Source organism: Eptatretus burgeri, chromosome 2 (assembly GCF_056783735.1).
Source record: "Eptatretus burgeri isolate ZD-2024b chromosome 2, Ebu_testis_v1, whole genome shotgun sequence".
In the NCBI taxonomy this organism is placed as follows: Eukaryota; Metazoa; Chordata; class Myxini; order Myxiniformes; family Myxinidae; genus Eptatretus; species Eptatretus burgeri.
The window spans coordinates 48,259,443-48,281,920 of record NC_140962.1 but is presented as its reverse complement, the minus strand read 5'-3'; the positions used below and the strand labels follow the sequence as shown (position 1 = coordinate 48,281,920).

Below are 22,478 nucleotides of genomic sequence, written 5' to 3'. Positions count from 1 at the left end.
TCATGCGCACACCAGCATGGCAACTCGCAACCTGCGCTTTCTTTACTCCCGTGACATCATGGCAGCTGTTCGCGTTCCTCACACCTCGTCCCTTCTCGGACGGTACCATCCGGCAGGGATTTCCCTCCTGCCGGATTCCGACCATGCAGCCACGACGTCACCCTGCGCATTAAAAACAAGCCTCGCGTTTCGATGGGTTCCCCACGCGAACACATGTGCTCTGCTCGTTGGAGCTTTACACAAACACGCTCGCGTGGAGAACCCGTCCGGTCGAAATCCATATCCAGCCTACCTTCTGTCCGTCCGCGGGATCGGCTAATCCACCGCGTAAGTTTCCGGACCGGGTTTCACTCCCGCAAGTGCGCACGTGGCGGCCTCGTGCGTAGCACGGCACGGACACCGCGCGCTGCCGTTCAAACCCGGCGCGGTTCCCAAAACAGCTACGGCCGCTACTCGGCCTTTGTCCCTCGTCTGGTCCTGTCTTTGTCGCATTCTCACGTCCGCACTCCCGCGTGCCATGACGCTCACACACCCCGACGTGACACTCTCACTCGGGCATGCAGTTGCATGTTCCCTCGTACCGATCGTCATCTCTCTTTCACCTGCGGTCTCTGTTACACCCGCGGTTTCTTTCACACACGCGGTTTCTTTCACACACGGTGCTTCATCCATGCATGCCATTTTACTCATGCGTGCCCTTTCACTCACACTATGCGCGCGTTTCAGCGCACCTTTCGAAACCACACACACGGAACAACCACGCTGGGGATTCGCGCTACCTCAAGCGCTCCCGGGTTCTTCACACCCCCCAAGCTTCGTGTGCACCCTACAACAGCACTCGCCCCCTCTACCTCGCAAGGCTCGACCGAACTCACCTGGTCGAGATCCGCTTCAAGGAGGAATATTCCCTCCCCTCGTTCCTGGAGGAGGCTATCCGGCTGCTTGCACCGGGTCACGACGCATTCCCCGAGCTCGCCCTCATTGTACTCTACTACCTCCATGTGTGTGTGCTCGTCTTTCACCCCATCTTTATTGTGTAGTCTCTCCTCTACTTTTTCTATTTCCCGCATCTGTTTCCGTGACTATTTGCGTTTGTCACCTCTTTTGTTTCCTTCGTTCTCTCGCGTTCATTAGTTTCTCCCTGGATCTTCGTCTCTGTTTCCTCCTTCATCGTCACCTCTACCTCCTTTAATTTCTCCATTATTTCCTTTAATTGCCGCGTCTCCGTCGTCACCTCTACCTCCTTTAATTTCTCCATTATTTCCTTTAATTGCCGCGTCTCCGTCGTCACCTCTACCTCCTTTAATTTCTCCATTATTTCCTTTAATTGCCGCGTCTCCGTCGTCACCTCTACCTCTTTTAATTTATTCGTTATTTCTTTCAACTCCTGCGTCTCCGTCACCTCTACCTCCTTTAATTTATCCGTTATTTCTTTCAACTCCTGCGTCTCCGTCACCTCTACCTCCTTTAATTTCTCCGTTATTTCTTTCAACTCCTGCGTCTGTCACCGTCACCTCTGCCTCCTTTAATTTCTCCGTTATTTCTTTCAACTCCTGTGTCTGTCACCTCCTTCAACTCTTCCGTCGTCCCCTCATGTCCGAGTTTTTTAGTTTCCCCGATAATTGTCGTGGCGGCAACGCTCGTCATCAACTGTGCGAGTTCATACACTTCTCGTCCAATCGTCATTATTTTCTCCGTCAATTCTTCCTCACCCGTTATCGTGGTCCGAACCGCCGCTACACTCCCCCTCGACTCAGTATTTCCTTCAGGTAGCGTCCTGGTCTCTTTTGCAAACTCTCGGAGCATTTTTACATCATCCGCCATTGATGCCAGACTCCAATCCTTGCGCTTCATCACAAGGTCCATGACGGCCATTAACTGCTGCATTGTCACATGCCCTGGCTGCATCCACTGACCACGTTCAGTCGTGCAGTTGTAATAATAAAAATAACCAGTGGTGTGGCATAGCCACTTTTCCCAACCCTGGGGTAAGGCGGTGTCCTCCTCACGGGTGTCCTGGACCATGGGTTCATCGAACTCGACATCTAATACCCCCTGCTCCCGTTCGCCTTGAGCCGCCATTTTGCGTATCGGAATAAAAAAATTTATACGCCCGGAATTTGATGGAACCGGAGGGTCGCCTCGCACACCCTTGATCCGGTTCCGTTAATTTGGTTGGAGGCGGGATGGATTTGAATCCCACTCCCGGACACCAGTGTTACGAACTTGCGCCCGCCGGCGTGCGAACAGCCGCTTTAGCCAATGGCGGCCGTCTCACCCACCGAACGGACAATTCAGTCGCGACTTTCCGGAACAACGCCGGAAACCAGTCACGGTTGTGCTCCAAGCGCACACCATGACCTCGTCAGCACTCTACCCTCGTGTGACAGAGTAAATCGCCGAATTATCGATATACCTAAGTATTCGCGCGGGCAGACCACCGAGAGACCGTACCTTAGCGAGGTCTGCTTGGACACGAACCACTCAAGTGGTTTGTTCCGTTCTGGGATAACCGAGCGGTGTATTATCGTGAGGCCTTGCTGGACCCAATTCTTTTATCGGCGATTAAAAAGCCCGCTAAATTCCGAGAGCAATACGGCGGTTCAATGGGGAAAGAGGACACAACGAAAGGGTTAACATTTAAACACGCACATTTATTCACACACGTATGCAGTCAGGTATGCAAAACACTAACATGCACGTATACAGGAAAGCAATGGAATTGGTGGGAAGGGACAAGATGCGAGCAAGACAAAGTACTACAACCGTCTATTATTCACAAGCACTCAACAACAGTTCTACTTGCGGGGCATGGTGCCACAAACACACATACAAAAACCCAGAAAAGAAAGAAAGAGAACGTGACCGTGTGGTGATTTCTTGGGGCTCCGTCCTCCTTCGCCTGACCTCGCACTCGTACCACCCTCATGGTTCTCTCTCCTCACGCCTATCTTCCGACCACGATTCTCCCGTTCTCGTCACGACTGACCCAGAGAGCCCTCGGTCCAGAGCGCCACCTCGCTCACGACCCTCAGCGACCGAGAGAGAGCGCGATTCTCCTCAGCGCTCGCGTTCCTGGTGACGACTCTCCCACCCTTTTTCTCTGCGCTCGCGTTCCTCTTTTTTTATACCCACGCCCCACCCCTTCTCAACTCCCACCCTTCCTTCCAGAACACGCGGGAAACTTCCAGAAGGAAGCGTTTTCCCACCAAAAATCGGGATGCTCGCACCGTTGCCTGCTTCATTGCTTGGGTTGGGTTTTCACCCTTGTCCCTTGCAGGGTGAAATCCACCGCGTTTGTCAGCGAAGATGCCATTCGTTGGTGGGGAAGGGGAAACGGGGATCACCTGCTTTCCCTCGACGAAGGCCAGGCCTCTGGCAACCGTGCTGAGGTGGAAATGCGGTGGTGGTGTGGTTGGCGTTTTGTGGTGGTCTTGATGGTGGTGTGGCTGGCGTTCGTGTTGGTCGGGAGGGTGGTGGTCGTGGTGGTGGTGAGAGTGGTGTGGTTGGGCGGTGGTGGTTAAGGTGGTTGTTGTGAAGGCGGCTGTTCGTTGTCTGTGGGGATGTTGGCGGTTGACGAGAAGGGGGTTGTGGTGATCGTGGTTGGTGGCGCTTTGCGGTGTTGAAGGTGAGGCGATGTTAATGGGTGGGGAAGATGCGGTTTAGGAGATGGTGGGGAGATGTCGTTGTTATGAAGGCGGTGTGGAGAGGGTGGTTGACGTGGTGGCTGGTGGGTGGCATGGAGAAGGTGGTTGGCATTGTGGTGTGGTGGAGAAGGTGGGTGGTGGCTGGCGTTGTGGTTGGTCCAAAATAACGATAGTAAAGAAAAACGGCGAACTCAAAGATCACAGCCCTGATCACACGAATAATCCCCATTAAACAACGGTGGGGAAATCTAACAGAACACGGACTTATCGGCACAAATGAACTAAGGACCTATATGGTGTTCTGCGAATTTCCACAGCCGTAACTATATATATATATATATATATATATATATATATATATATATATATATATATATATATATATATATATATATATATATATATATATATATATATATATATATATATATATATATATATATATATATATATATATATATATATATATATATATATAATCAAAACATGGGGAGAGCCGAGGTTCCTGAGTTCAAATCCCGCTCAGCTGTTGAATTAATACCAGGGTCATCCTTCCGAGGTGGGCAAAATGAGTGTCAGCATGCTGGTATATTGTGTCGGAGTGGCGAGCCGTCTGGGATTGTGCCCAACAGCCAAAGAGACTGCTAAAGCAGCACCAACGCTCTGCACAGAGTATGGTCCCAATGGGTGTATGTATGTATGTATATATATATGTATATGTATATATATATATATATATATATATATATATATATATATACATTTATATATATATATATATATATATATATATATATATATATATATATATATATATATATACATTTATATATATATATATATATATATATATATATATATATATATATATATATATATATATATATATATATATATATGTACATATACATATACATATATATTGTTGCAGTTGAGGAAATTCGCAAACCACCATTCAGGTCCCGTAGGTGAGATATCTCTGTAAGTACATGTGTAGTTAGCCCCAAACCCGTTGTTTAGAGGGAATAAATGTGATTCATTCGGGCTGTGACCCTTTGAGATAATCGTTTTTCTGTTCTATCTTTATTTGAACCAACCACGTCTCAACCGCCATCACACAACAACCACCAACCGCAACGCCGCTTCACAACAACAACAACAACAACGCCAACAGCCACGACCTTTACCTTCACAACTCGCTCCTGCAAACATCGCATCACCGCCATTCCAAACGTCGCCATGGCCATAAACCACCACAATAAACCCTCCACCACCTTCACCTCTCCTTCTGCGGCCATTCCCGCACCACTTGCGAACGCCAAGCGTCAGGCTGTCCTGGCCTCGAACGGGACGTGCGCCAAACCGCAAGTGCTAAGTGCGGCCTTTCCGAGGAGAATTCGGATCAGGAATGCTACACGCCCACTTCTGATCCGTCCAATCAGCAAGCGCGGGGCGGTTTGGCCCCGCCTCCAGGCACGTCGGTGTAGAATCGCGATATGCAAATTCTCGGATCGGGGGAGACTCGCGCCCCTTTTCCTCCGTCCAATGGGCGAGCGCGGCTCCACCCCCGAGCTCGTTCTGATCCAGAAATTTGCATATGGGTTCTCCTAACGGCCTATAAAGCGCCGAGCGCAGGGCGAGTTTGGCAGTGAGTTTCGGAAGAGTCAGTCTGGAGAGGTCGGAGAGCCGAGTGGAGCTCGCAGTCTGTCGGGGAGCTGCAGAGAGGGGAAGCCTGGAGCTTGGAGCGCGGCAGAGTCGGCCTTGGAGGAGCGGGGAGTGAATCGGGAGGCGGGCCATACAGGTGGTTTGCTGCAGTCGGCTGAGGAGAATTGGGGAAGCGACCGAATAGCTCAGGTCCGAGGCAAGGAAGACGGCGGTCGGCGACGAGCTCGCAGTGGAGTCGCTCGTCGTGGGACCCAAGCAAGCCAGCTATCCTCTTTCCCCAGAGCATCAACAATTTCCCCCCCCCCCCGCGCTGAGATAGTGCGAAAAGGGGGCCCCGTTCCCACCCCACTCCAAGCAGTGCCAACGAAACCAGCGAAGAAGCGCGGAGCTGGGGTGCCGCCGCGTCGCCACATTTGCAGCTCATCACAAAAACACGGGTAGGATCCACCCGGTCTCGCGGACCTGACCGCTCTTTCAGGTCCCGCGCAAATATTGGCCCACAGGCCCGTCTGCCCCCTTGTCTTTGAGGGTGGCCCTTTTCTTTTGCTTTTGAGTAAATGTGTTGTCGGCGCCGTCTGTAAAGTAAAACTGTGTAAGTGTTGCCGTGTGCTCACGTAGTCGGTAGTAGATCTGCATTGTGTTTCTTTTGTTACATCTGCTTTTGATGCATAATTGTTGTAATTGTATATGTGTGCTCTCCGTGTGCCGCGGAATAAATGTGCATTATGTTGAACTGTTTTCCCGTTTGGCTTCGTCTTTTCTTTAATTGAATCTCCATCTTGCTTCACGTAAAGGGTTGGTAGTGGGCTTAATACGCCTGATAATTAATCGGAACCGTCGAGGCCGACGATAACACCGCTCAGTTATCCCGCTAGTACGGAACGGGTCGCTTAAGTGGCCCGTGTCCGGAGTCGAACTGCGGCGAGGTGCGATCACCCGGTCTACCCTCCGCGTGGGTACTTAGGTAGGTCGAATTTGGCGAACAACCCTATCCCACACGGGGGGCCGATTGGCACGATCGTGGTGAGGCCGAAAGGCCCACCCGTGACGAGCTCCCGGCGTTAGTCCGAGAGGGTCACGACAGAATTGCCCGTCCGGTGGGCGACGTTCCGCGATTCGAGTTATGTGGCCGTTCGCACGCCGGCGGGCGCGAATTCGCAACAAAAAAAAAATATATATATATATATATATATATATATATATAGTTGCGAGCCAGGGGTCGGGTAAGAAGACCACCGGGTGGGGGGAGCTATCTTGGGTTCCCACGAGACTCCCCGGAATTGCAGGCCGTCGCACACGGATAATTCCGTGATGCAGCGGGTTACTGACCGTAAACGCCAATAACTCAACCACGTGACCTAGGCTCCTCCCGTCTGTGGGTTAACCAGGTTACCTAATTAATCACGTGATTTAATTACCGGGGAACACGCCCTTGGTACACCTTGTCTGAACCGGATCACTCGACCGGACCGGATCACTTTACCGAATCAGATGCAGCTGAGTGGCACTGCCAAGGACGTACCGGCGAAAAGGAACGGATTGTTGGGAATTAAGTCCCGGCTAAGCTCGGATTCGGACCATGCTGGACAATGAAGGAAAAGACAAAAATGAGCTGGGAACATTCCTCATGGTAATTTATTAACAATGGGTGAGGAAAGGTATGTGGTACGATCAAGAGATTTATTGGGATGTGTTGTGCAGAGATAGGAAAGAGGGGTGTGGTGCAACAATAAACAAGCAATTTATGAAAGCGGACGCAGAGCAGACCAAACCTGAAAATAATAATAACAATCTTCTGCAGGCATACTTTTATGGACAGGCACTGGGACACATACACGCACACGCACACACACAGACAGAAAACCCGATGAAAAGGAATTGAAGTAAGACAGGAGAGGAGTTGAGGTAACGGTCTCTCGGTATCTTTGTATAATTGATACGCGGTACCCGAATGTACCACCAACACGTTTGGCGGGAATGCTTTGTGGCGCGGTACCCACCTGACAGCTGGTGCGTCGTCTCCTGCTTGGAGCAGCTCGCGTCGAGACCATGGGCATGAAGGAGGGCTTGAGTTTGGAGTCAACATTTTGTGGGCGGAGAAGAGGAGGAGGAGGAGTCCAACGATGATGACAAAAGGCGGAGTCGAGGTGATGACGACAGAAGGTGGAGTCGAAGACCAGCTTGAGCGGAAGGCAAGGCAGGGTAGAGAGAGAGACAGACAGACAGACAGACAGACACGAGGACGAGGAGTCCAGCGATGACGACATAAGGCGGAGTCGAGGTCCAGCTTGAGCATGAGGCGAGGCAGGGCAGAGAGAGAGCGAACGGACCCGCTCCGACCTTTATAGTCAAATAAGGTTGAGGTTCACTCTTTCTCAAGCCCGCACCGTGCTGGGTCAATGATAGAAACGGCAGGCAACAAGCTGGTACGTTTAACAGGGGTTTATTTAGAATAGGGAGGGAGATACAGAGCAGACTTAATCATTAATATGCAGGAAAATGTGCAATGAGCAATCAACACTAATACAATTTCTGCTTGTAGGATGGCGACACCACAGACACGCACACACCAAAATAAAATGGACCCGGATTGTCTTTATTTCGACCCTCGCAGCCAAGCGGATAGACAGGCTGGAGGTTTGAGTTTGGTTGGTACCTGGCCGCCTCGTGCGGTTTGGCCCACGACTGCAGGTGTGAAACTCGGGATCGTCAGCGTGCCCAGACACGATGTAGCAGGGTCCAGGCGGGGCCAGGGTCGCTCCTCACAGAGGGCCAGCGGAGATTCCCGACTCGGACTGCGGGTTATTGCTCGACAAAATCAGAGATGGAAGTCGACGGCTGTGGAATAGTCAGAGGACCAGCTTGAAACACGCTACGATGACCACCAACGACGCACACCAAGAGCATTGGCGACCCCTTCCCTCTCCGATAATTCCAACCGAACTCCAGCGAGCCCTAAAGGGAGCCCGGCGATTCTTATCCCTCCCTCAGGCGGGGTGGGGTGATTGGTCCTCTGAAGTAATCTTTGCCCTGATTGGACAGGGTTTCGTGGGGTGACGTGCTGGCCATCCCTGATTGGACAGGGGGAACCCCCTCCTTTCCTGGGTGGGGTCGGTGTTCTGAGTTGAGGAAACCTCCGCCCACGTCCGTGGTCGAACGCACGTGGGCAATGGCGTCGATGGTGCGAAGAAGTGAAGGATTGATTTGTTGGCGTTGGGTATTGCAATAATCGAACTATAAAATAACTCGCAGCGCACATATGTAATTCCCTTTAGACATCGGGAGGAATCTAACTATACACATACTTATTGAAATAACTAAGCTTAGGGACTTCCGTCTGTTTATGTGCAAATGGCTTCCAGATTCAGAACAATACGTCATCAATCTGATTGTGATTGTATCACAGATAGATAAATTTGTTCACAATCGATTAATTTCATTTTGGCAGGGCGCTGTGCGTTTGATTAAATTTATCGAGGTGGATAAACAAAAGAATGAAACTTGATTAAATTGCTGCATTCTGATTTGCCATCAACTTCTACCTGCAGGCAAAGAGTCAGTTTAAGCGTCGCTCAACTGCAAACAACGTTGAGATCCAGGTGCCTGTTCCCAACGATGCAGATTCACCGAAGTTTAAGACCAGTGTGGGAACCGTGAAATGGCTGCCTGAAGTTGGCTCCATCTTGTGGTCCATCAAGTCATTCCCTGTGAGTTGGGATCGAGAGGGGTTTCTGTAAAGGCAGCATTTTTGCTGTTGAAATGAGTTTTGTTATCATTCCTTGTGCATCCAACACACGCAACTTTTCAATCTTTTCTTTATTTACTTTTTACGATTCAATAGCCTTTCAAATTCTTTCATGGGATGTCTTTTTGGCATACTTTTGACAGGATTATCAGGTCTGTTGACTGTTTCAAGGCAAATGTGCTGATTCTCCTTTTCACTGTTGGACAGAAACTGTTTCACTTGATGCTTTCACATCGTATTGATAGATGAGGTTATACATCCGGCTTGCAACACAACTTCAAACACAGCCTGGAAAGAGATGCCAAATGTCATGGATTATATGTTGTGGCTCATGAAATGGAGCTCACAATGTCGGTGTCTCAAATGTCATGAACACTGTGAATACTGGATAATGTTTTCATTGTTTCTTTGTTCTTCCTTAACTCCTGTTCCTTTTCCTCCTCTTCTTTCTTCCACCTCCTATTCTATTCTCTTCTCTTGTGCTTGCCCTTCTATTCTATTCCCTTATCTTCCACCTGCCCTTCTTTTCTCTTCTACCTGTGCTCTTCCTTCTTATCTTCTGCCTGCTCCTCTCCACTCATTTCTTCTGTTCTGCCTCCTTTACTCACCTCTCCCCTTGCCTTTTTGTCTGCCTTTATAATTTCTCCTCCCCACCTTCTCTCTTTCTCTTCCTCTGCCTTTCTTCCTCCTCATTCACTTCCTCCTCTTTTAACCTCCTCACCCCCCACTTCCCAGGGCATCATTCCTCTCTTCCCTCAATATTGATTGGATGTTGCTCGACAAAGTCTGCTTTCACCTTGTCTGTGATTTATCCAGCAAGTAAATTTGAAGGCATTTTGAGATTTTTCTTTTCAAAGATTTCAAAATCGATGCATTCGGGTTGATTTCTATTTTCTAGTTTTTAGGTCATCTCTATCATCTCAGTAGAGATGACCGAATAAAGCCAGTCTCGAAGTCTGTCCGCCCGTCCGTCCATCCTTCCACAATCAAACCGAGTGGAGACAAATAACCAATAGTGGAATGGATAGAGGTCGATAAGACATGCACAACGATATAACTTTCAAGGTAGTCCAAGGTCAAGGTCAACGTCACGAGGGTGTCAAAGTTGCGAAAATCGTCTTTCAAATCGTATCTCCTCCCTCATTTATCAAGAGAGATCAAATGTTATTAGTGATTCAGATACTATGGACTATTATCTAGAACAACACGAGCCATTTTTTTGAAATTTGCTCTCGTTCCGATTTTATAGCCCTTCAAACTTCGCTCTGATTCTTACATGTCCGGTGCTAATTAGAAGTGGTCATCCGGAGGCCAGCGCCAATCTCTGAAGATGCTCCGGGTCCTGCGCAAATTTTTGCATATTTTTGCCCCGTATGGGCCGTTCATAAAGTACATACAAAAATGAAGGGGTGGTTGGTTTAAAGCCCGCGTACGGGCTGCGTACATGGTATGACGGCTGCATACATACTTTATGAAAGTGGTGTTGGACTACATGAATGCGTTTCAGAAGATGAAGGTGATCCTGTCGTCATCGCGAGGGGGAAAATATCCCCGTTCACAGGAACATTTTCGACGTGATATTGAATCCGTGGACGTCAATAATTGTTCCATATTACTGTATTACCGTAGTTAATAATTACTGATGCATTTGAGATAAATCTATAGTTCGTTGTAATCTTCAAGTATTGTGATGTGATATGAGACATATGGGGATGGGTGGGTGGTCACTAACCTGCATACAGAGGGGGGTGGGTGGTTTTGAAACCCGGAAGTAGAGCGTACGTACTTTATGAACTGCCCCTATTCCAGTCTGGCACAGAGTTACTTTCGACCTCTGGCAGAGATGACTGGCACTCCTGCTCGGGGGTATTTTTCATAATTAAAATTAGTATGTTGCATTTTATTTTATATATATATATATATATATATATATATATATATATATATATATATATATATATATATATATATATATATATATATATATATATATATATATATATATATACTGGTACTTGTATGTGCTTGGGGGTGGTGGGGGCATCAATCCATTTTACAAACTAATTCTCTTGGATGGAGAATTTTTATTTACATTTCTAATCAGTATAATCTTCAGTGCTTCTACTAAAACTCCTATCATCTTCAAAGAATGGGTAAATATCTTAGCTTGAGGCTTCTCTTTTCCTTTTCTGATTGATATTCTGTCAAGCTGAACTCCTTCCACCCTCCCCCCCCCCCTTTTCCTTGAGTGCAGGGCGGCAAGGAATTCCTTATGCGAGCGCACTTTGGCTTACCTAGTGTGGAGGCGGACAACCAAGAGGGCAAGCCACCAATCACCGTCAAGTTTGAGATACCATACTTTACCACCTCTGGCATTCAGGTTTGTCACCTTTCATTTAAGAACAAAGTTCTTCATAGATGGATAATTGTTTTGCCACAAACAGCATCTTCAGAATGCACATTCTTCTCTCTTTTTTTTTTTTGTAAAATGTCCACTTTTCCTTGTTTTTTCAAAACCATGTTTGCACATTTAGGGGGTGCATATTGCATACGTATACATTGGTTTTCTGTTTTTATACCTGAGGAGAAGTCTATCACAAGCATATTGGACATATAAAATATCATATAGCTCTGGTGGTTCAGCCTAGGCCAAGCAAAGTGAGGTCAAGGCCATTTATTCATAATACTTGAAACACCCTGCAACCCGTGCCTACAGGAAACAGACTTTTTGGAATGCCAGCTGCATTTTTTCATCCAAAAATCACGCAACTTTGTTTAAAAAAAAAAAATCTCCATGGGTGGGCGCTCGTATGTTGAAAGTTTTGTTTCAGTCTCTCAAATGGTTGCAGAGAAATCAAATTCAAAAGTGAATAAAGGTAAAAACGTTTGGGTGAAAGAAAAAAAAAAGTGAGGGCCTCAGCTGATGTTCGACAACATGGTCAAGGATGGTGACTGAACTTCAAGAGGATTGTACTTGACCCATGTCGTCCAGATTAGCATTGTTGCATTGTGCAAAAATCTAAGGCCACCTTGAAAATAAACATTTTTATTGTCACATTGGCTTTGGAAAAAAAATTTTGTATACAAGGTCAAGGCTTGTGTAAGAGCAAGTACACTGAATGGATGAAGATGCAACATAACAAAAGCAACAGTAGAACGGGGTGGGTGGGGGGGGGGGCATTGAAGCACAAAATAGATGGAGACCTGGAGACAAATTAATGGGTGTGGAGAGGAATGAGGGGTAGGGAGGGAGGATGCATGTAGTGGACAAGATGGATTCAGAAACAAACTCTCAGAAAGGATAAACTGCCACTTTGGAAAGAGGTGTGATTGAGGGTGGGGAAGTCAACTGGGGTAGAAAAGATCATGGTTTTGGATGAAGAGATCATTGTGTTGGATCTAAAATGGTGCTGCACAGCTGTATTGCTGTATTGAACACTTGGAGGGAAGAATGAGAGTCAGCGAGATTGTTGATGAAGATTAGGAATTGGACTGGGCCCAGAACACTGCCTTGTGGCACTCCAGCTTTGACAGGGGAGAAGAGATTAAATAGTCCGTTGAGCACCACACCTTGGCTCTGACAGTAGAAGTCAATAAGCCAAGTGTGGAGTTGGCCTCGGATTCCATTGGCAGAGTTTGCAGAGTAAGGCAGGATGCCAGACTGCATCAAAAGCTTGAGATATGTCTTGAGAGACAGCCCTGATCTCATGTCTGACATTGAGGGCCTCCATTCATTGTTGGGAGAGTAAGAGCAGCATATCCAAGGTAGAGTGAACTGGTCTGAAACCAAATTGGCGATCTGAGATGAGGTTGTTGGAGAAAAGGAAGGTTTTCATATCAATGATTTTGGTAATAGATAATACATTTAGGTAAAATAATCCATATATATGGATTTAGGTAATATATATATATATATATATATATATATATATATATATATATATATATATATATATATATATATATATATATATATATATATATATATATATGGGAGGTTAGCAAGCAGCTATGTGTAAAGCAAATGGGGTTTTAGGTTGTATTCAGAGGGGGATAATTTATAAATTAAAAGAGGTGGTTTTAACATTGTTCAGGAATTTAGTGAGGGCCACATCTAGAAAAAAACCTTTTTTTTTGCATTTTCTTCTTTGGGTCTTGTGTTGATAAATTAGTAAGGTGTTCACACAGGCATGATGGGCTGAATGGCTTCCACCTGTGTCCAGGCTCGTGAAAAGCTGGTAATAGGCCCAGGCCAGATGGGAAATGTAGGCCCCCATTTCAAACTGCTCATTAAGTATTTTTGTAATCAGTGCTAAATACATATAATTTATGTATGTGCTAAATCCATATAATCCATCATCTCAAAATCAAGATGATGGATTCCTTGACCTTGCTGATGATTGGAAGCTGATGGGGCAAATTCATCACACATTGTGTGCAGTTTTGGTCAGCACAACTCAGGAAGGACATAGATGCAATCGAGAGGGTTCAGCGCAGGGTTACTCGATTGATTCCGGGCCGAGCGAGACTCGGCTATGAAGAGCGGCTGAAGGAGACAGGGCTTTATACACTGGAAAGGAGGTGGTTACGAGGAGATATGATGGAGATGTTTAAGATAATGAAAGGTATCGATAAAATAAGTGCAGATGAATTATTCAAAAGAGTAGACAGTGAGAGTACCAGTGGCCATAGCCTGAAAATAAACAAAAGGATAGTTAAGACGGTAGCAAGGCAGGGGACTTTTACTTGGAGTGTAGTTAATGCATGGAATGGTCTTCCTGGAAAGGTAGTAGCAGCAGAAAAAGTAGATAAGTTTAAATTAGAATTGGATAGGTACCTGGAAGTTACGGCGATAGAGGGGTATCGGGATGTTGACAGGACTTTTCGGTAGTTTGAGCATTGATGGGTGATTATGTGCATGTGTACAGAGTGCTGTTGGTGGGGGTCTCATCACGGGGTGTTGTGTGTTTTTAACGAAGGCCATGCAACCTCCCCTGAGGGGAGAATAAGAAAAAAAAAATACAAATACTACAAAAACTTGATCCAAGCTGATAAAAAAAATCTTTTTTTTTTTGCATTTTCTTCTTTGGTCTTGTGTTGATAAAGTATTAAGGTGTTCACACAGGCATGATGGGCTGAATGGCCTCCACCTGTGTCCAGGCCTGTGAAAAGCTGGTAATAGGCCCAGGCCAGATGGGAAATGTTGGCCCCCATTTCAAAGTGCTCATTAAGTATTTTTGTAATCAGTGCTAAATACATATAATTTATGTATGTGTATGTACATGTACTTGTAGTGTACATAATGTACTTACAAGTGACAAAACAGAATAAAAGAACTAGAATGATTTATAAAAATGGTAATTGCAAGCAATTTTATTCAAAATGTATACAAGACAATGGAGTACAGTACTGTAATCAGAAGCAGGAAATACAATAGTCCATTCATGGAAATTCTGTATTCAGAATTTCAGATTAGAAATGGTCATCACTTCTTCACATTCAGAAATGCTTTCCATGCTTTTCTTTGGGCAAATTCATCAATTACACCAGAAAAATCAAGCAACTTTGCCTTGTCACTGTTGATGTTCAAAATTGCTAATCCATTCAAACGTTCTTGCACCATTGTGAACCGAAATTATGCCTTAATTTGTTTTAGGACACTGAAGCTCCTCTCATTAGAGGCCACTGTTTCTGGCAATGAGAGAAAAATGCGCAACGTGATAAGGACATTTGGGAAAACATTGCCCAATCTCAAGTTCAATATTTGACCATAAATTTTCTTCGGTGACACAGCATCGAGTTTGAAATTCACATCAAAAATTCTTTCAAGAATAAGCACTTCACTCTGAATGTCACTTGAAATATGACTTGGGTATCGCAGCTGAAAATGATTAGCTTTTTGTTATAACTAATTCTCATCCAACTGCTTAAAGTCCACAAATGTCCCGAACTGCAGAAATGCGACATGAAAGGCCCTCAATAACAAAGTCAATTGTGGTGAAGAACACATTCACCCTGAAGTAATTTTCGGCATCCTTTTGAGTTGGGTACCCCATGCGAGTAGTAAAACTATCTGGCACACCAATATTGATTGACATATGCCATGCTTCTTCAAGTATATTATTCCATTTCTCTCAGTTTCAGGATCTCTGCCCGTAGTTGATCAATGTTGTCCCTTTCCACATCTAATGTGGCATCACGAGATTCTATCACCAAGTTGATCTCATGGATCATTGTGAGAACTTTAATACAAATGGCTGACATCAGTACACATTCAAAGGTATCCAAGTCGTTTTTGATACCTCGAAGATCAGACTTACACTCTGCTGTCAAATTAGTAACTTCACTCAGCTCTGCCACTGCATTTCTAACACTATCCAAATGCTGTGTAATTGGTCTTACACAGTCAATTCTCGCTGGCCACCTTGTCTTTGAAATTTTATGCAGTGAGACAGGAAGGTGTTCTTTCAGTATCTCCAACCGCTGGGGACTTGAACTGAAGACATTGAACATTTTTTGCATGATTCCAAATAATGTTATAGCTACACTGCAGGCTTCAGCACAATCCGTACCAACGAGATTCAGAGTATGATTTGCACAACTGGAGAAAATGCAGTTCTTATTCTTCTCCTTTAAGATAACCTGCGCACCACTGTACTTTCCTGCCATATTGGAGCCATTGTCATATGCTTGACCCATGCAGTCTTCAATGTTCAGATTGAGACTTACTAAGAGGTCTAAGATTTTCTTCGAGCTTTAAAGTTTGTGAAAATCTTTAAGGTCAGTAATTTTGCTTCCACCCACTGGCCAATAGATAAAATAATATTGGGAGTATTATTTTGATATTAACCAATAAAAAAAAATCAATGCAAGTGTGTAATTTTTTGTTCCTTTACTTGTTTAACATTAGGCCCCCTCAAAATTGTAGGCCTATGCCAACTGGCCCTCCCTCTGTTCTGGCATGCCTGTGTCTGATTTCTTTGTATCCTTGTAACTGTGATGATGGATTCCTTGACCTTGCTGATGATTGGAAGCTGATGGGTCTTTTTTTTTTCTTTTCTTTTTAGGTCATTTCAATGACCAAATAATATTGGTGAGATAAAGGGTAATATGGGTCCATCCATTTACAATGAAGTTGAAGCGGGAGATCTGGTCATTAGACAGGGAGAGAGATTTTTTTTTCTCAGGATTGAAAGACATATTCCAAGACTGTCCAGTTTGTGATTTTGTCAAGGTCTGAGGAGAGGGAAGAGACTGCTGCATGTCTGTCAGAAAGATGAGAGATGTCACGGCAGAGTGTGGAGTCATCAGCAAAGAGATAAAGAGGATTTTTCCAGAGTCATTGAGATCATTGATGAATATTAGGAAGAGGATGGGTTGAGGACACTACCTTAGGGTACTCCAGCCTTGACAGGGAGAGGAGAAGAAAGGGTTATGTTGAGAGTCACATGTTGGCTTCAAGAGTAGAGCAAGTCAGTAATCCAAGAATGGAGATGGCCTAAGATTCCATAGGCAGACAGTTTGGAGAGCAAGGTGGGATGCCAAAATGTATTGAAAGCTCGAGATATATCGAGAGAGATTGCCCTGATCTCATGACGCATTGTGGGCCTCCACCATTGTTGGGAGGATAGAATTGGACACGTTTTTTTCTTTCTGGCTCTCCTGAGAGCACATACACAAATGTTGCAGGCTTTGTGGAATGATTTGAGGTTGCCTTCGGTTGGATTTGCCTTCCAAGGGGAGAATGCAAGTTGTTTTAAAGCAACCACTGCCTCACCACAGGAATCGGAGTACCAGGCGCGGGAGGATGGATAAGATAACTGAAGACGAGATGGGATGAATCTGTGCATAAGAGAGAGCAGGTTTTGGTGGAAGAATTCACAGGCTGAATTGTATCGGGGGCGGTAGATATAGGGGACTAATCCTGAAGTGTGATGGCTTCTTGTAGTCCCTGAGTGAACTCTGCCAAAAACTGCCAAACTCGCCGGTGCTGAGGCTGTTCTCTGAGAATGGCTTGAGAGATGTTGGCCTTCACAAGCACATAATCAGATGAGCCAATTGGGGCAGAGGAAGAGCAATATACATTGGTGGGTAAGTTGATCATCACCAAACCCAGAAGGGATTTTTTTCCATTGGGAGAAATCAAGGTGGGAAAATTCAGATTGAGTCGGTCTCATGGAGTCACAGAAGTCTTTTGCAGAAATGCCATGGCTAGTGAGAGAGGTACCAACACCCAGCCAAGTTGCATGGTGACTATTGAAATCACCACAAAGGAGGAAAAGAAAGTTGGGATAAGTGGTTAAAAGTTTTCCATCGACACACACACACACACACACACACACACACACACACACACACACACACACACACACACACACACACACACACACACACACACACACACACACACACACACACACACACACACACACACACACACACACACACACACACACACACACACACACACACATTCTTTAGAGGACGTTACAACACACAGATGAACATGAGGTGGGGGTGGAGGCGAAGTTGCAGCCAGAGGTGCTCCTGGGGTTTTGGAGGTGTCCAAGCACTTAGCTGTCAAACAGTTTTGGAAAATAGTCTTTGTGAAGAAAATGAACACGTGGAGCACTCCGAACGGAGAAATAAGGAAAGTGAAGCGTTTTAAAATGCTTTAAAAAAAAAAATAAAAGGAAGAGGGGTTTATATTCAATGAAGATTCAGTTTGGAAATATTACAAAAAGGTGGAAAAAAGAATGGAGAACCGGAAGTAGAGGCAGAAGGAAATTGAAGTAGAGTGAGATTGCTTTGAAGTGGAAAAATATACATTTTTTAAAATTTCATTTTATTTTTGGATGTGAGGAGTGGAAATAGGATAATGATGAGGAGGTAGAAGTAAAATATTTGGGAAGAAAGAAGCAAAATGAGGAATACGGAGACAAAAAGGACACAATTTTCACAGTTGCTCTCCGAGGAGTGGCGAAAGTCGGCCTTTAACAACACGAAAACAAATTTGACAAATGCAGCACAAATAAGGTACGACTTAACACGGAATGTTGGAGGGGATATAGCAGCAACACAGAGGCAAAATATAACAGAAAAATACGATTAATGCAGTTCGGAAAACTAAGCTTTAATGAGATGGAAGCGAAAGCCACAACACGTGGAAAAATCCCCGAACTGGAAGGCATATTTTGTGGTCGCTCAGGTGCTATATATTTGAGATATCGTACTGCACGTTGTTTTTGAGCCCTATCTCTCAATGGGTGAGGAATCGGTTAAAAAAATTCGAGTAGTTGATTCCGGATTCGGATCTTCACCAAAATCAAATCAATTTGTCGTGGTCACGCACTCAACCTGTCCACCAAGTTTCATCGGAATCCGTCCACAACTTTTTGAGATATCGTGCAATATTTCATTTTTTGCCCTGTCTTTCAATGGTGAAGAATCACTTTTTAAAATTCCAGTAGTTGGATCCTGATCCGAATATTCACTAAAATCAAATCAGTTCATCCTTGTCACACAACGGACCTGTCCACAACTTTTTGAGATATCCTGGACACAGACAAATAAACAAGAAAAAGTCATCGTGCAGAGCACGGTACTTGCAAAATCCACCCCCTCTCCAAAGGTTGCCATGGATACATCAAATTGTCCATTTCATTAAGATTATAATTCACAATCTTGATCAAAGTTCAGGTCAATCAGATGAAAATTGATTCTTTTTCAGATTGAATTTGATGATCTTAGAAGTTTGACCTTGAGTTGACCTTTGACCTTTTGACCTCAAAAAATAGTTGGTTTCCAAATTCAATGATGCCATATGTAAATCTTGTTCAAATTGCAAGTCAATCGGATTTAAAATGACTATTTCATTAATTTGACCTCAAAATCAATAGGCTTCTCAGTTGAGACCACCTCTACAACTTGGTAAAGTTTAATGACGATCAATTTAGAATCGTAAACTGTTGGCGACAGACAGACAGACAGACAATATCAAAATCGACTAACCAATATGCTTGAAAAATCATTGATTTCGCAAGCAACAAGACGACGTCGTGCAGAGCACGATACTTGCAAATCCACCCCCTGCTCCAAATATACAACTCCTCTTAAAATTTCAAGTCAATCGGATGAAAATTGAGGATTTTAGAAACCTCACTCAAGTTGTTGACCTTTGGCCTATGTTGACCTTTTAACCTTAAAAGCAAAAGGCTTCTTCCTTGTGACAAACTCAACCATGTGGTGAAGTTTTGTGAAGATCGGTTTAAAATTGTTACCTGAAGGTGATTGACAAACAAACAGACAGAATAATAAAATCGACTAACCAAACATACTTGGATACTTGAAAAATCTTTGATTTTGCAAGTAACAAGAAGACAGTGAGGGGTGAAAACATAACCTCCTTCACCTTCGGTGGTGGAGGTAATAAAAGACTAATTATAGGAAACATTGCAGAATGCATGGAAGAACCTCCCAATGAAATTTCTCCAGAAATTGCAGGAAAGTGTTCCAAAATGGATATCTGCTTCTGCTGTTCTGCATGAAAAATGTGATCATACCAAATATTGAAATTTCATTGCCATTGCAAAATAAATCCATTTTTGTTTCTTTAACACATGGTCATTATAACACCTTTTATTTATCAAAATATGCCATTATTACAATAATGGTTTATTTTAAATGTTGCTTCAGATGTGTGTGCATGCACGCATGTGTTTTTTTTTTTAACTTGTGATAATTGATATGCAATACTAATGATTACTTGCTCACCTGAATGTAGTTTCAGGGAATTTATGGGATGATGTGTAGTCCGTCCACAAATAATTTCAGTTTCTTCTTTGAAACTACACATACGATTTCGATGAAACTTTACCACAACGTTCATTACTGTACATGTACCAATGTTTGTTCATGGTATTAGAAAAAAAACTTGGGCCCAAAGGGGGTCTTATGGGAGTTGCTGCCCAAAATAAGTATTTGCCTTCTTCTCAGAAACTACACATGCAATTCCAATAAAACTTGACCACAACCTTCATCACCCGTGGCATACCAAAGTTTGTTCATGGCATAAATAAAAAAATCTGGGTCTGAGGGGGTCTATGGAGGAAGCTTACAGGAGGGTTGCCCCCCACCCCCCAAACAGATATTTGCTTTCTTATCAGAAACTACACACGCATTTCTGATGAAACTTGACCACAACCTTCATCACCTGTGATGTACCAAAGTTTGTTCATGGCATTAAAAAAAATCCATAGGTATTTACTTTCTTCTCCATTGTATATTTTGTGGGTCATCTCATGCCTTCCAATGGTTCCCTGGTTATCTTATCCAGCCGTGACCAGGTGAGCACCCACAGGTATTGCTTCTACGTTTATGCATTGCTGTAATCACTCGCGATTCACTATGATGCCTTTTCTTTTCCATCACAGGTGCGATACCTCAAGATTATTGAGAAGAGCGGTTATCAGGCTCTTCCGTGGGTTCGCTACATCACACAGAATGGAGGTGAGCTTTCTGCCCAGTTAAAAGAAAGAACTGTGTTAATAAGACTGCAGCATGCAATGTGCATCCCTTTGTTTTTAAAGTTTGCATTCCAGGTTGAACTCCTCACTATCATTACGGCATGCATCATGTTGATATGGTTTGTGCATTTTAGATTTGTGCCGTTTTGCTTTGTAATATGCATCGTATGTCATCGGTGTTTCAGACTACCAGCTGCGCACACAATGATGAACGTACTTGGCTGGAGGAATATTTTGGTACAAATGCTTGGCACAGTCCACTCTGAAGGTTGCACGGAATTTAAGTACAACACATCCCTTTTCCAGACAGCGATGGAATACAGCTCATTCGACTTAACTTCACTGCGATCCTCATTTTATTGCACCACGGTGCGATGGAGCATTAAACTTGTAGGAGAGGGTGGAGTATGTGTATTTATATATATATATTTGCCAGATACACACATTTCTTCATTTGTGTGAACATTTTCAGAACTAATGCAAGACTGGTTTGTCCATCTGTCGTTAATTTTTCCAATTTGTTGCACCCAATTGGCTTTAACCACTGTGAGCACTAACTTATTGATTATGTTTAGAGATGTTGTGCTTGGAGTTAATGTTTTATCTTGCTTTTATGACCTTTTGGAGAGACCATCCTCTCTATCTCTGGTCTGTATTTCCTTTGAGTCATTGGTTTGTTTCGTAGACGGTTTTTGATCATCCACAGAGTTGGACAACCAAATGCTTTGGAACCACAGTTGGTGCAGAACGATTTGATTTATTTTCTTGAAGGGTCACCTGCTTTGACCGACCATGTGTTAGTCACAAATGAGTGAGCAAAGCAGGACTTGCTATTTTGTTTAAAATTTCAATAAGTGTTAAAAGGAGATAAAGTTACTTTCGAGTTGATTATGTATTGTGCTTGTTTTGGTGACAGTTTGGAGGCAAGTTTACTGTGGTATGAGCATAACTAAATCTTGACTCTCGGCTTTTATTTCACATTTTCCTCCTCTAACATTCCTCCAGCCGAGCTGCTGTACTATTTATTACCAGTAGTTGTAAATTTTCATGCCATTTCAAAGCAAAAAAAAAAAGGTTTCTGATTGTTTTTATTTTAATTTCTTGTAATGCATCAGACTAATGGAGGGGACTAAATAGTTTTTACAGAAAATGATATAAACACCGCAAAGGAAATTAAAATGGTCGGAAAGATGCACACGAAGAATCACATTTTCAGGATTGATGGCAAAAAGTCCAAGACATATAAACCTTCACGAACTTCCAATTTGAAAGAATTTGGTGAAGCAGCTGGTGAAAAACAAGCAATTTGTGTTTGTGCAAAGATATGCTTGGTTATATTGTTTCCTTCAATGTGTACTGTCTTCTTCCCTCCATTTGTTTAGTTTCTTAATTTTTCTCTACCCTCTTTACACATTTCCCCTACATGCTCCTCTCTCCCTTATTTTTCTCAATTTACCTTTCATAAATCACTTTCCTCCCTAACTTTCTTTTCTCTCTCTGTCTCTCTCATTGTTCTTGTCCAATGAAACGATATCGTTTTCCTTTTAGCTTTGATCTCGTGGTGCTCTGAACCAGGCAGTTAACCATGTGGAAACTACCATCTCTCCTGCACCCCTGCATGATTAAATAACGTGAATGATTTACGGACATTATTTACAATCATTCTCAGGTTTTTTTAGTTTTTTTCCCAAAAATGTTCGTACGATCGCCACCCCCTCTCCCCCCCCCCAATCTCTCCCTCTGGTTTGCATTTTGAGCCCATCCATCACCTTCACATATTACAGGTATACGATGTTATCAAACCGTTTGTGTTTGTGTGATGTTTATGTTAAATGTCTGGAGTTTTCAAATCTGAACAGGAAATTGCCTTCTTACCTTCAACCTCTTTTGTTGATG

General features: G+C 44.0%; 2 protein-coding genes across 3 annotated transcripts in view; one reads left to right on the top strand and one right to left on the bottom strand.

Annotated features, from left to right (window-relative positions):
• LOC147031992 (zinc-regulated GTPase metalloprotein activator 1-like) overlaps nt 1–22,478 on the bottom strand; it is a 453,248-nt gene that overhangs the window by 42,958 nt on the left and 387,812 nt on the right. The gene's annotated exons all lie outside the window — the stretch shown is intronic.
• LOC147031996 (AP-1 complex subunit mu-1) overlaps nt 1–22,478 on the top strand; it is a 138,846-nt gene that overhangs the window by 115,524 nt on the left and 844 nt on the right. For both annotated transcript variants that reach the window (XM_085869247.1, XM_085869246.1), the window contains 4 exons: nt 8,861–9,019; nt 11,312–11,437; nt 20,490–20,565; nt 20,768–22,478. The exon at nt 20,768–22,478 is cut by the window's right edge and continues 844 nt beyond it. In XM_085869247.1, the coding sequence (XP_085725373.1) occupies nt 8,861–9,019; nt 11,312–11,437; nt 20,490–20,565; nt 20,768–20,790 (384 nt within the window). In that variant the 3' untranslated portion in view covers nt 20,791–22,478. The remainder of the gene's footprint in view (nt 1–8,860; nt 9,020–11,311; nt 11,438–20,489; nt 20,566–20,767) is intronic.